Raw genomic sequence first — 15,005 nt, forward strand, 5'->3', positions numbered from 1 at the left:
TTGCTTGATTATTCATAGTGTAAGAAAAGCATCTATGATTGCAAGTAATCAAGTGTCCAGACCCTGTCCAGAAGTCCCATGACTGTCTGAGCTGACTGTTTAAAAACAAAAGAAAAATGAATCATAGAATAGAGGATATTTATTTTGGATATGTTACAAGTGTGGGGAAAAAAAATACATTTCCACATTTCCCGTTATTCCTGAGCAGAAAATAAAGTTTTCTGGTTTTGGCTGCTTTCTCACTGGTGGTAAAGGTGATCATATTATGTCATGTAAGTAGCTAAAGGTATTTCACAATGATTTATGCAGTAACTTAATGACTGTGGCCTAGTGTGCTCATATTCACTGGAAATCATAGGGTGTTTTTTTACTTATGTTTTTCCCTAAATGTGTTGAACAAGTTTGAATCCCATATAACAAAAAAACCCTTCAGGTTGCACTTCAATTGTTATCTTATATTGAATAGGGCCGTGGATCAGGATTCCCGGGGAAGCGGAGGCCTCGTGGTGCAGGTCTTTCAGGAAGAGGTGGCAGAGGTAGATCAAAACTGAAAAATGGAGTTGGGACTGTAGTCATTCCAGGGGTAAGGACATTTATTTTTAAGTTATATTGTAGTCTGATAATATAACATAATTTGATTCAGCTATAATCCTTGTATTAAAATACTGTTTAAAACCAAAGAGCGCTAAAAAGCAGAGGTATTTGATAAATCCTGGCTATTATTGCATGTTTATGATGAAGAACTACAGCACTGTAGCTTAATGGAAGTAGTTTTGTGCTGCTCTTGCCACTTAAAGGGACAACTGTTTTGGGGGAGTCTGAGAGTACTTCCATTTTCTCGGGTAGAAAACATGCTGGGTACAGGGGGCACTCACTGGAGCAGAAGAAGGGAGAGCAAGGCTTGTGCATAAGAATGTAACCGCAGCCGTAGCGGATCAGACCAGGGGATCTTCTTCCCAAGGGACCAAAACAGTGCTGGGGGAAGAGTACAAAAACCCAAAGAGGCCTGGGGAAGAATGCACTTCAGTTCGTGGCTTGGGGACTTGCTGAACAGGAGGTGGTATTTTTGTCTTGGGCAGCCTGTGTTGGAGTTCTCTTTCATGAATTTGTCTACTCAGTTTTATAAAAACTTCTGGAAACCATGTTAACCTTTTTTAGTTCTACAGCTCATCAGCCTTTGTTCTAAATTGCTGCCTGCTGGTTTCATTGCCTGCTCCTTAGTGCTCTTACAGAAGGTGCAGTAAAGAGTTGTTTTCTATTCGCCTCCTCCATCCATGCCACTCAGTTTCTAGAGATGTCTATCATTTCTCCTCCTTTTCCTTCCACTCTTTCCATGCTAGTCTGGGGAATCCTCATATTTTGAGTCGTTCCTTATATGGAAGCTATTCCATACTTTTTATCATCCTTCTAAGTTGTTTTGTCATGTTCATTTTTTTACTTTGTGGACTTCCATCTGCCTTTTTATAGCCCAACACTCAGCTTTGTAAAGTTCTTGTGTAGTTCTTCACAGTTGTCTTCTGTTTTTTATTACTCTGAATATCTTAGTATTACTGACAGGCTTTGTCACCTTGCTCCTTCCTTGAATTTTCAGATTGCAAGCCAAGTGTGTTGAACACCATGGCCTGTCAGCAGACATCCTCTATCAGATTTCCACTAGTGCTGTTCTCCCACATAGAAAACTGATAATTTATTCTACTCTTTATTTTGTGTTTTGTGTCAATATAGGGACCATTCCTCTAACTCCATGTCAGTTTACCTTTTTCTAAGGAACACTGGTGAAGGACTTGGCCAAAGGAATTTGGTAACAAAGTTAGTTATGTCAGTCAGATTTCCCTATCTCCAGGCTTGCTGACTCCTTTGGAGAACTCTGATAGACCCTAATTTACCATAATTAAAGCTTCCTTGACTCTTTAACAAAACATATATCAGTGTGGCTGCAAGTTCTTTGTTGTGAACAAATTCAGATATTCTGTAGGATGGTACACAGCTTTCCCCCAGAAACGTTTGAGAAAATGGTAGTTATGTTTTCCATCTCCCATTCCTACAGCATTGAAGTGATTCTAAGCAAGTCATTGCTCACTGCAGTTGATAGTTAAGCTATTTCATACCTGAAGTCATTTTAAAACTATTAAATCTTACACAGTTCTGGTCTGCTCCTCATAAGAAGAGGGATTTTAGTATGAGAAACTGTTGGAAATCTGGACTGAAAAACATTCATATTTCTTTTTTCCCTGCTATGGACTTGGCTTTTTTTGAACATTCCTTTTAAAGTTTGATTATCAATCAGCCCTGCAGATTTTGAGAAGCATCCTGTTCTCATGTTCACAGAACAACCTACTAATTTTTATGTCTTTATGAAGTAATTCCTCAGACTCTCTTTAGAGCTGTTTTTCTTTGTTGTTGCATACAATTTGTTTGAGTTTATACGTCACTGTGACACTTTTTGTTACCTATATAATAATTTCCTGGAATACCGTGGTATTTGTGGTCTGGGAAAGGGGCAAACATCTCTACGATTGTTCCCTTCTAAAGGTTTGGATAGTCGAGATTCATAGCAGCTATATGATTTTGAACATACAGGATGAGTTCCACTGAGGCTATTTATAGGTACCTTGTTGAATTGGAGGCATTCACATAATTATTTAGTCATCAGTACAGGAAAGACATGGGCCTGTTGGAGCAGGTCTAGAGGAGGCCACAAAGGTGATCAGGGGGCTGGAGCAGCTCCCCTGGGAGGCCAGGCTGAGAGAGTTAGGGGTGTTCAGCCTGGAGAAGAGAAGGCTCCGGGGAGACCTTTGAGCGGCCTCCCAGTGCTTAAAGGGGGGACAGGAAAGGTGGGGAGGGACTCTTTGAGAGGGGATGTGGGGATAGGACAAGGCGTAATGATTTTAAACTGAGAGTAGATTTAGATTAGATAGAAGGAAGACATTCTATACAGTGAGGGTGGTGAGGCACTGGAACAGGTTGCTCAGAGAGATGGTAGATGCCCCCTCCTTGGAAGCTCTCAGGGTCAGCTTGGACAGGGCTCTGAGCTGCCTGATCTTGTTGAAGACGTCCCTGCTTATTGCAGGGGGGTTGGACTAGATGACCTTTGAGGGTCCCTTCCAACTCAAACCATTCTGTGATCATAAAGCACAGATTTGTACTTTAAAGGAAGCTGGGTTTTATAGAACACACTCTTAAAAAATTTTGTAACTGAACAGAGGATACTGAGTTAAATAAATTGCTGTAAATACAAAAGGAACATAATTTCCCACAATTTCCTATAGAAATTTGATCCTTTGATTCATCAAGTAAATGGCAGCTTCAGAGCTCTAGAGCAGAGATGTGGTTGTCTTGTGATAGAGTAGATGAAGGCAGCAATACCAAGAGACCAGCTTTTTGCCAGATAAGTGTTTGAAATGGGAGTATTTTCAGCCCCTTTGCACAAACTGATTCTTAATCAGAATGGGATCATGACCTGTGGACAACTACACAAATTTGGAAATGTCTAAGTGTATCTTGACAATAGGGAGGAAGGTGGCTACAGGTTAACTCAAGCTGGGTCACGTCTGGCTTTAAGCAAGCATCAGTCCTTCAAATTCTGCTCTTTTGTATGTGCAAGCAATTCCAGGAACTATGTGGAACCAGTGGAAATGCATCCAAGGGAAAGGCTTGCCCTGAAAGTATCAAGAGGCCTTTCAGGAGGTTTTTGGTTAATTAGTTAGTTACACCTGCAGTGCTCTCAACCATTCAGTAATTAAAACACATTAACAATATATCCCCTTTTTAGCTGATTCTCAGTAAATGCTGATTTTCAGCAACCGTGTATCAGAAAGATTCCTGTAGCTGTTGTAATGATATTTACATTTGTCTGTAGATATTTGGATTTGTAAACTATTTAAATTATTATTTAAACAAAACTATTGGTGTAAGACTTAAACTGTATTTTAAATAATCCACACTTATAAAATTAGAACAGCTGGTAAAACAAAGTTCTATTTCTCTATCAGGCATTTGTTCTTTTATATAGAACTGTGTGCTCTTATCATCCAAACTTCCACAGCCACTGCTGGTTCAGAGAGTAAATAGCTAGGCCTGATAATTTAAATTCATGGATAGCAAATTCTGTGTAGCAATATTTGCATGAAAGTCAGAACACAGTTGAAACCTTTTTTTCTTGTTTTTCTTCCTGAGAAGCTATATGTACATTTATACACTGAATCGATAAAGGGCAGGTCAGAGTAACAATCACTTGATCAAAAGGAGAACAGATGTCTACAGTAAGAATTTACGGATTGAGATCAAAACAGCTGTTTCAAGTTCAATGCAAGTTTTTGTGGGTAAGATAGATAAGAGTCCTAAAGAAACTGCTTACGGAGAGTATCTTAACTCTTGTAAGTTTAGAATTCTTGCCTGTTCTTCTAACATACTTGGAACATTAGCTGAACCACATTTTAGGCAACATGTGACAAATTTAGATTTCTGCAATTGCTCTTTGCATTAATACTCAGAAGTATATTGCTGCAGTTAACTTTTTCATTAGGAGAACTATAGTGCTTATATGTAGGGAACAGAGCAGACTGGTCCCAATATGACAATTTCTGCATGGTGATATTTTTTTCTTGGACTAAGTCTTTCTTTCCATTTCCATTTTGAAGTTCAATGGGGTAATGTGTAAAGGAGGATGAAGGGGAGGAAGAGACTATGTCTGTAAAACTGAAATAGTGATGATGCTTGTACCAGTGTGACAATGTGAATTAATATAGTAATTTCTGATTAAGGTAGCTTTTCTTGAAAGTTCGTACTGTATGAATAAATATTTGCAAAGCTCATATTCTCTGGTACTATAAAAAATTAGCATATTTATAGAGTAAGTTTCATCTTGTCTCAGAAAATGTGGTATACTTGCTACTTACGTTTTGTGTTTTTTTTAATAGGCCACAACTATGGATATTTCAGCTAACAAAGATGAGGAAGAAAACTCGATGCATAATACAGTTGTCCTCTTCTCTAACAGTGACAAGTTCACTCTCCATCAGGTTAGGATAATAGTTACTGTATTTTCATTTTGGTTTTCTGCTTTCAATTAGAAAAAAGTAAATTAATATCCTTGTTAGGAATTAAATTACACAGCAAACTAGTTGGATTTTACAATTACATTTTTTCAGAATTCATTGTCTGGCATGTGTTGAAAGTCTGCTATCCTCTATCATTTCAGGATATGTGCGTAGTTTGTGGGAGTTTTGGCCAAGGTGCTGAGGGCAGGTTGCTTGCCTGTTCTCAATGTGGTCAGTGTTACCATCCATACTGTGTCAGTATTAAGGTGAGTGCTTTTGTTACATAAAAAAATGACTTGATTACACAGTTTTCATATTGTACTTTAATAGCACTGTGCTGCCTTTGGTTTTGTGGTAATTAGGGGAGTCATTAACTTGTTAGATATTCATCAGCTAATGTGACCATTATTTGTATGCGACTTGTGAAAGACTTTAATTAAATGTCATTTTATAGTATGCATCGCCTCAAAAGAAATTAACCTTTATGTAATTTTGCAACCATAAATAGCACTGATTATCCAGCAGTTGGTTAAAATAACAGTTTGAGATATAAGCTTAAAATCTAAATACAAGCAGAATTAAAAGTAAAGAAAAAAAATGTACTGCATCTTCATTTACTAGGGGCATAAGGTTTAGTTGATTCAATTTGTCTGTTGGCTGTCAGAATTGACAGCAGTTGGAGTGGTTAATTAATACATTTTACATTCATTAGTCTAGGAGAGAATGTGTGAAAATTAAATTTGAATGGTATGAGATGACTTAGCAAGCACATAATAAGCTATTTACTGCAATATATACACTATACATTCTTCATTGTTTATTTTGTAAGTATATCTATGTAGAAGTGGGGTTTTTTTAAACATGTCACAAAACTGTATTTTAAATGCACTTTACGAAATACCATATGCATATTTCATGCAACTAGAATTTGGCTTTGTGTTTATATACTACTCGTGCATTACATATTAATTACAATAAATTAGTTGTTTGCTTCAGATGACTAAAATCCCAATACTGGTTATGACAGATAATTTAGGAAAGATGCAGGATTTGTAGTGACCTGAATCTTGGCTTTACTACACAGCTGAAAAAAAGCAGCCGTGTATTCTCCTTCATCCCTACAGGACCAGCTACTCCTGTAAGGAGTAAACTGTTCCACATGTAGATCCAATGCAGTATATGTTCTCTGGTATGTTAGTTTATCTGAAGAAATTATATTCTGGAATAGTATCAGATTCTTTCTGATTTTTATTAATTACATTTTCTTTCTGTTTAATCCATTCTCATTTTTTGAAGCTTCAGAAATTCTACTTGATAAACAGCTACTTGTGATGTGGGCAGTGTGCACAGAAGAGCATCCCCGTGCTCCCCTAGCCAGGCCTTAATTTATACAAGGATTGCACTGCATAGAGCAGTTTTCAGATAATTTTCACCTTGCCATTTGCAGATTACTAAAGTGGTGCTTAGCAAAGGTTGGAGGTGCCTGGAGTGCACGGTGTGTGAAGCCTGTGGGAAAGCCACAGATCCTGGAAGACTGCTCCTCTGTGATGACTGCGACATCAGCTACCACACATACTGCTTAGATCCACCCCTGCAGACAGTTCCAAAGGGAGGCTGGAAGTGCAAATGGTGTGTTTGCTTCTGGGGTCAAAAATATTAACTGTTGGCCTCTTTTGTTTCTTTTTGTCACTTCGTATTTGCAATGTCAATTGAACTGTAATAATGTGTTAATTGTGTTTAAGCCAGGTGTATTAAACAAAGCAAACAAAATACTTTTGAATTGTTTCATTCACGTACCAATTTCATAGGGAAACTGTTACCTTCTCTTGGTACTATTTCTCTATGCCAAATACCATGTAAGTAGAGGTGGACAAAAATTTTGGTTTTGAAACTCTTATCAAAAAACCCCCAAACAATTTACGTTCATTTTAGCATTGGAAAAGTGAATGGACGTTTCACTAAAATGTTCTCAAAAGAAAACCCTCTGAAAACCATTCATTTTTACTTAAGTGAAAAACAAACAGGCTAGACCTCTCACATTGTTAAGTCTCCATATGTCAAAGTGAATGGCTTCTGGAAGCAGGAACTCCTTTGACCTGTTGAGCTGTTACAGACACCGATCTGCCTGTTTCTGCAGATTGAAGCAAACTCTTGCTTACGAAAGCTCTTTAAAAAAGTATAAAAATTGTTGGTATTGTTCAAAATCTAAGTAATACCATTTAAATTCAATTAAAATATTGCTTGACCTGAAATTAATCTTCCCCCCACCCCATGGTTAGTGATCTAAAACTTCATTATTCACCCAGTTCTAAGTAGAAGGGTTTTAAAGCCACAAAATAAACTTCCTGTGAACTGAAAGTAATAGATAATTTTGTCTGTTCTGCAGGTGTGTTTGGTGCAGACACTGTGGAGCAACTTCTCCAGGTTTAAGATGTGAATGGCAAAATAATTACACACAGTGTGCTCCCTGCGCAAGTTTGTCTACCTGCCCTATCTGCTATCGCACTTACAGGGATGAAGAGCTTATAATTCAGTGTAGACAATGTGATCGGTAAGGATTTCTAATGTTTTACAGGTTTTTCCTGTTTAAGTCTTGTTTTAATTTTTTTCCCCTAATATAAAAGCATAAAGATGAAGGGAATGGTCTTGTGGTAAAAAGCATTGGATTGAGTCTCAGAAGTCTCTTATTAGTTCATTCCTTGTACCACAGACTTAACTATATGGATCTGAGCAAATGAATTAATTACTCTGTGCCTCATTTTTCCCCTCTGTAAAAATAAAGCTAATTTACCTTGCAAGACTATTGTTGTACCACTAAATCTAGATTACATTATATCAAAAGGCTAAAATGGTTGCAGTACAGGGAGAAAATTATAATACTAAGACATACTTGCTTCTGGGACATTGTTTTATAGAGTTCCTTCCTGTGAAGGGAAATAGGTAATCTGATACTGTATATACAGTATTTAACACACACCACTGTAGGGGAATGCTGTATATGGAGAACCTGATTGAGTCATCATTTCTCCTTAGAAGAATTTAAACTAAACAAGTATTTCACATTTACTTGGACCATATACTGATATTTGGGTCTCCTAAAACACCACATATTTCCTTTAAATTGTATTTTTTCCCCCACTTAATTTCTAGATGGATGCATGCAATCTGTCAGAACTTAAACACAGAGGAGGAAGTGGAAAACATAGCTGATATGGGTTTTGACTGTACCATTTGTAGGCCATACATACCACCAACAAACGGTAAGAAGACAATTGAAACCAATGGCAGGATTGCACACTGCAATAAATAGGTTTGAGAATGTGTTATGGTTCTTTTCTTTGGTAGAGGTTTGCCTCATGGTAGAAGTAAGTTTTTTCATGTTTATTTTAAGGGCCCTTCTGGAAGTGTCCTCAACTCTTTCACACCCTCTAGTGATTGGCTGCAAGGCCAAAGAAAACCTAGCAGGGGGAATGCTGGATGGATTTATTGAAGATAATTTGTGTAAACGACTAAAAGCACTTGGTATTGAAAGGGTAAAAGGCATCTTACTTTGTCAAGTGTAAGGAAGAGGGCCCAGTTCTCTGAAGTTATTAACTGCAGAAGAATCTGCAGAGTTCGCTGTACTTTCCTGCTCCAGAACTTTCTTGTTAGTTAAAACGTGTAGTTCTTTCTGATGAACTTTGCTCTTCTCCATATATGTTACCAGTGAAGATATATACTGACTTCCTCATTAGTGTGTATTACAGTTCTATAGCAGTGGTACTTCAGGAGCTGAGGTTACTGCAGTTTTTCTCTTTGAGCACAGCTACAACATCTGGTTCCGTGGGATGGTACTGGTTAATGTTACTGTGAGTGGCCTGTCAGCAATTAGATTGGCCTATTACGTGATTTATGATCTTGCTACAAGGGTGGTACCCCAGGTCTGTTTTCTCTGCGTGTCAGCTCACGGAGTTTCTGGTTCAGTCTGCAACTTTTACAGAGCACTGACACCTGTACCCATTTTTAGTGTAATAACATCTTAAAGTGTTCACATTATCCCTTTGCTGGGGTATCATGAGAGTACAGCAGGAGGAGGGTATAAGAACTAAGCAAATGTTTCAAGAAATATTCGTGTCCACCAACACGTTGATAAGATTGGCTTTCTTGATCAAGATTGAAGATAACATGAGACGTGTTCAGGAGGACTGTCAAGAAAAGTTCAGTAGAGCATCTAATGTCCCTTTAGACTGGCAGGTCCTCATAACATTGTGGCAGTAACTGTAATTGACTGATGTGACCTTAGAGGTTTATTTACTCCCTTGTCAACTATGCATGGTTGAGGAACACTTCCAAGTATCCCACTTTTATTAGGATTAAAAGAATGACTTACACTTACGTATTTCAACAAGTCGCTTCATTTTTGAAATCTGCTTCAGAAATCCAAAAAGAAAGAGGTTTTGCAAGTGGGAAACCCAAGAAACTTGCAGATATAACACAGACTTTTTGTTTATTTTGATAATAAGCCTTGGTCAGTTAAAGCAAAAAGGTCCAAGTAAGAAATACTCCCTCTTCCTTTCTCTTTCAAGTTGGCAGAGCTACCTATTAGAAATAATTAAAATATGTGAGATGGAACAACTTCAGAAGATGGTATCGGAGATGTTTTACTTCCAGGCATAAGCTGTCCCCTGAGTTGGCCCTTCTTACACACCTCTGTGAAGTTGCGTTGCTTAGGTTTGTCTTCTGAGGAATAGGAACCGCTCCTGCAAGACCTGCTAGGAAGTTCCCAAGCTTTCTTTGCAGGGTTTTTTTCACCTTTTTCTATAAGACAAGTTTCTCTTCTTATTCTTTCATGTTTTGACTCAGTATATATAATACCTCTTTAACACGTGTACATTTGCACAGTTGCATGTCTGAATATGTCATTTGATGCATGTCCATAGAAATACTTGCATGTACTTTTATATGAAATGTTTCAGCCTTTCGTTAATTCTTCTACAACTCCTTTGAAAGTTTTCTATAATTTTTTGTTTCAGAGTGAGAACAGTTAGTATTTGATAAACTTTGAGAAACAAATATTAGTTAACAGTAGAAAGCTTCTTAAAATGTACCATATTGTGGGATTCTTATTGGGATGGTTCTTGCTCTTTCCATTTGATGTATCACAGATGTGTTGAAAGTATTATTACAAGTTTTTTAACTACTTTATTTCTAGAAGAATCAAGAGCCCCTTAACCTAATAAATTACCAGTAAGTTGCAGGTTTACTGTAGGTAAAGAGTAAGTGCTTCTAGCATGTAGGTATTGAGAAAGAGCTTCCATTTTTCTTGCTTAAGAAAATGGACACTTAAATTTGTAAGAGCTCTTCCCTATCTCATCATATCTGATAATCTTACAAAGTCATCTTCTTCAGGAAACAGAAATAAATAGTTTTTTTTCTTCTTGAACATACATAAATATCAAAAACCAGCATGTGGTCAGATTTGCTCCAAAGTAGTATACCATAAACCTTCATTACTTGATTCTTTTGAAATAATAATCTCTGATCAGTGTTTCATCAGTTTTCTTTTAGTATGGTCTTAAGTTACAACATATGTCCCCCAGTGTATTGCTGTTCCTTGTAGAAAATTTTTTCTATTTTAGATTGCTTGAGTATTATCGTGACTGTCTACTAGCAGCTGCTCTAGGTAGCAGCAGCTTTTCCTCTGTCCTGTAATTCTTGCACATTCAGGAGAGGTGTGTGCATCTCTCATCTACTTTCACTCCCAGACAAGCAATTCTCAGCTATCTACCCATCACTTCTGCCTTTCTGTCATCTGCCCTTGTACATTGTATGCCACATCTGCAAATTTCATCCCTTCCTCACTTAACCCCATCCTCTCTCCAGCCACACACTCCAGCTTCTTCCTCCTCCGGTGGGGTTTTCTTTTTCTGCAGGAGGCAAAGGGTCCGGCTCTGCCTGTTTTTCTTTAGCTAGTTACAACTGATCTGGTAACAGTTTCTGATAGCTGCCTGTGTGCATGTATTCCTGCTGTGACTCCAGTCAGCGTGCCCACACAGGCAGCCAGGAGTTCATATCACTAATTCAGAGATGCTCAATATTGCCAGTGATACGCGTATAAAGGCGGGGAGGCTCTGTTGTACCATTTTCATGAAACTGAATTAAATTTTTCTTCATTCTGAAACTTAATTCTATGTACTTTACAAATAAAGGGTACAAAAGCAACGTAATGCTGTGTGTTAAAAGATTAACTTGTCACATTTATTATGTCAACTTCTGTGTTCTTGTCCGTTACTGTATTTACGAAGAAGTTCCTGCATTGTGCACACAGTTATGCAGGCATCGAATAGTGTTGCTGTTTCTACATCAACCATTTTGCTCTATCCCTTACACCAATTAATTTCTTCCTAGAATTGTTCTTTTCTATTACAGCCTTTCAAATGGCAGCTCCCTTTCTTTTTGAAACCGTGATTCTTCTCATCTGTGCAATTATTTGTTTTCAACTGAAGCTATTAAATACTGTACAATATTCAGCATGCTTAAACCCTTTTGCAAATAAGCGTAACAGTTTTGGTTAAACTTCACCTAAGTGCTTCAGGAAGCAATTTTTTGTTCAATTTTAATTTTTTTTATCTTAATCTTTCTCTAACAGTACTGTGTTTCTCTGTTATACATTTTATTAATTTTAATCTTTAATCTGCACTCTAATTAGCTTCTTTTCTGGGAGTCTGTTTGATACTGTCTTCAAACACTGTTTATGAAGCTTTTGTGAGTTGGTCTCTGAAGGCCTCACCTCGCTATCAGTTTTTTTATTTGACTATTTCCACTCAGTCTCCAAAGCTAAAATCGTTCACAATCTGACCTGGACCTGAATAATGCTCCCCGTTGTTTGACTTTTAAATTAGGATTTCAAATTCCCATTCAGATGTGTCTTCCTGAATTTTTTTGTTTACCTTAGATTCCAATTCAATAATTGCTATCTCTGTCTTAAAACATCTTGTAAATTATAATCAATTAAGTGAACAGGTGACATCTTATTCCATTCTGAGTATTTCTTAAAATCTGCAGGTTTTTTTCTGTTGTTTCATTTCAATTTTTTTGAGTATCTTCCATCCTGCAGCTTGTCCCATATTTTTTAGTTTCCCTCCAGTTCAGTGTCTCTTTCAAGATCTCATTTTCAGTTTATTATCTTCCTTGTCTTTTCCTTCCATTCTTGTGTATCAGTTTTTCATTAATTCTCATAGGCTGCTTTTCTTCACTAATTGCATAGAATATTGGTTTTCTGTAGGGTATACTGTATACATCAGTTAGACCTTACATAAAACTTTTAACGGCCTATAGTTTTTGAAGACAGGCTTTCACTTTCCTTAAATTTTTTTATATGCTTAGAAATCATCCTTTAGATTCTGTATTCATTATTGTTTTTAGCAAAGAATTTAAGTGTTACTTGGAAGCTTTTGTGCTTTTCTTAGTCTTGCCCTCGACTCCTGTATGAGATGGTGAGCAGCAGCACACGTGCAGTGGTCTAACGTGTCTGAGAAACACTGACCCTCCCACGGGTGCTTTGCCTCAGTGGTCTCATCTTGTGTGGCAGATGCAAAGTAAATACTCCAGATGTTGGTTTGAGTCTTAAATTCAGCATGGGTAAGATTTCTAGGCAAGAAAGAAGTGTGAATAAACTTGCCTATCTGGTAATGCTAACCATGCCAAACTAACGTTTTCTGATTGTAGTTCTCAGTGTTTGCAAGATAGAAGCTTCTAATTTTCCCTTTACTTACTCTGTCTACATAATCTCTGTAAAGTCACTACTAATAATAAAAGTCTAGTCTCCACATCACAGGCTAGTGAAGCGTGATTACAGCTGTAATTAAGGCAGATGGGAAGAGCATTTCTACCCACAAAAATGTAGCCTAGTATTGTAGGACATACTGATCATTATTTGTTCAGTCATACTGTTCCAGTGCTTCCCTGAAGTGCACAAGCTGTAGTTTTTAACTTGAATTTCTGCTATTCCATATATTGTTATTCTTATCTTGAATAAGGATTACCCTATCTAACTTGGACAAGTCATGTATCATGTCTTCTCAGATAGCTCAGCCTTCTCATACGTGTTGTATAAGAGACCTGACAGCATAGACACAGTTAGAATCTTGTGTGCGAAGCTGTTGGAGCGTGCCTACCCCTCCTTGGGGAAACACGGCAGTGAACAATACCCAGTTCACAAAGGCCTCCCATTTTTCATGCTTAGGTCAGCAAAACCTGGATGTCATGACTAGTGTAGAGGTTACTTTCAAATCCAGTAGATCCAGTGTATTCATTTGCCCTTGGTCCAGTAGAAGAAGATCATTTACCATTGAGTTCAGTGCTGTTCCAATGCCATTCTTGGCTCTAGGAAGTTGGAGAACTTCAGTTTGTATCAGGGTTGTTTTGTAGTCACGTCTTCTGTGACGCTGAAAAGCACTTTATTTTAAAGGTGCTAGTGAATGTTGCAAACAGTATAAATTAGGGAGTTTAACAGAACTGTTTGAAGGAAAATTAATTGATAGTTTCAGTTTAAATCAAGTCACCATTTTTAAAAGTTGAAATTATTTTCCTTATATTTTTCAGTGCCTTCTTTGGACTGTTGTGATTCATCAGTTGGAGCTCAGATAATTTCAAAATCAAAAGAACTAGGTAAAGAATGTAAATGCTTAATCTTTGAACATTTAGCATATTTTAAGGGTACATTTTTACATGAGACAAAACCTCCTTTTTCTGTGATTTTATAACACACAACATTAACTATCTTTCAGTTACCGCAGCATGCTTTTTCTTTTTTTTTTTTTTTTTTCCCTCATTCTATCTTCTTTCTTCTCTTTTGCCTGCCATACCTGCACTAAAATAATTACTTCTAAATTATGCTTTGATCCTGCAGACTTAGCTGCTTGCCTTAATATTAATGGTGATAGCAGTAGGGCTGAGTCAAGCGTGTACACAAATGTTTACAGGCTTGAGCTGTAGGAGGACAGAACTTTTCTGTATTTGTCTGGTTTGTGCAAGAAACATATATAATAATATATGAACACATACATAATTTTGACAATCCTACTCACAAGTCACTTTTTATAATGATAGTACCTAACAGCTTCCATCATGTCGGAATTTTTCCATTTGATACCACACAAATGTAGTTCTGAGAGAAGGTTCTCCCCTCAAATCTTTAATCTGAAAAAGACTATGCGATTTTTTTAAAGCAAATGCTCCTTCATAGTTCAACATAAGAAAACAGTCATCTGGGAAAAATTGTGTTCAGAACCAGCTGTGTTTTGAGGTGTGAGATGTTACATAAGAAAATATTTTTGGTTAAAGGGAACAAATGTTACAGTGTTCATATGTTTTAAGAAACTGTGTTAGCAAATCATTATTTAATTGGCTCCAAAGAGCTGAGACATCATTGCAGCCTCTTCATTAGTTGCTAATTCCTGGAAAGTTCCCAAACCTCTGCCTGCAGGGCCCTAGCACAGGTGACAGCGCCTTTCTACATGGTGAATTAAGGAGTGTTAGAGTTTATCAGTAGACTCAATTGTCATGTAACAGCTTGAGGAGGAGGCAGTCTTGCAGGTCTTGGGAGACTTGGGTTCTACCCACGATTTCCAACTTCATTTTGAGCAGCTCACTGGATATAACTTATTTTTTGTTTGTCTATAAAATAGGGCTAATAACTTGCCTGAGTTACTAAGAGTTCTGGGATAAGGCTTAAGGTCATTAGGAAGATGAAGGTACAGTGCTGAGGGCTGGATGAAGGCCCTGGCCAATAAGCAGCAGAGAGCCAAAGTAAGACTTGAACAGTTTTCTGTGACTGCCAGGGATACAGAAATACCCTGCAAGGCACAAGTGATCAAATCATTCTTTCTAATGAGTCCTTGGTGTAAGTTGTTTTGTAGTAATATAATGGATAGTTGCTGGATTTGACATCAGACTCATAATTATAAAGCTGTAACTGTAATGTGT

General features: G+C 37.4%; 1 protein-coding gene across 15 annotated transcripts in view; it reads left to right on the top strand.

Moving 5' to 3' along the window:
- KMT2C (lysine methyltransferase 2C) overlaps window positions 1-15,005 on the top strand; it is a 201,933-nt gene that overhangs the window by 128,614 nt on the left and 58,314 nt on the right. For 13 of the 15 annotated variants that reach the window (XM_033009705.2, XM_033009708.2, XM_033009703.2 and 10 more), the window contains 7 exons: window positions 467-583; window positions 4,920-5,021; window positions 5,201-5,305; window positions 6,487-6,668; window positions 7,426-7,590; window positions 8,190-8,299; window positions 13,623-13,688. In XM_033009705.2, the coding sequence (XP_032865596.2) occupies window positions 467-583; window positions 4,920-5,021; window positions 5,201-5,305; window positions 6,487-6,668; window positions 7,426-7,590; window positions 8,190-8,299; window positions 13,623-13,688 (847 nt within the window). The remainder of the gene's footprint in view (window positions 1-466; window positions 584-4,919; window positions 5,022-5,200; window positions 5,306-6,486; window positions 6,669-7,425; window positions 7,591-8,189; window positions 8,300-13,622; window positions 13,689-15,005) is intronic. The other 2 variants (XM_033009710.2, XM_042802234.1) reach the window with 2 other exon arrangements.

This window comes from Tyto alba, unplaced genomic scaffold (genome assembly GCF_018691265.1).
Source record: "Tyto alba isolate M040663 unplaced genomic scaffold, T.alba_DEE_v4.0 Super-Scaffold_38, whole genome shotgun sequence".
In the NCBI taxonomy this organism is placed as follows: Eukaryota; Metazoa; Chordata; class Aves; order Strigiformes; family Tytonidae; genus Tyto; species Tyto alba.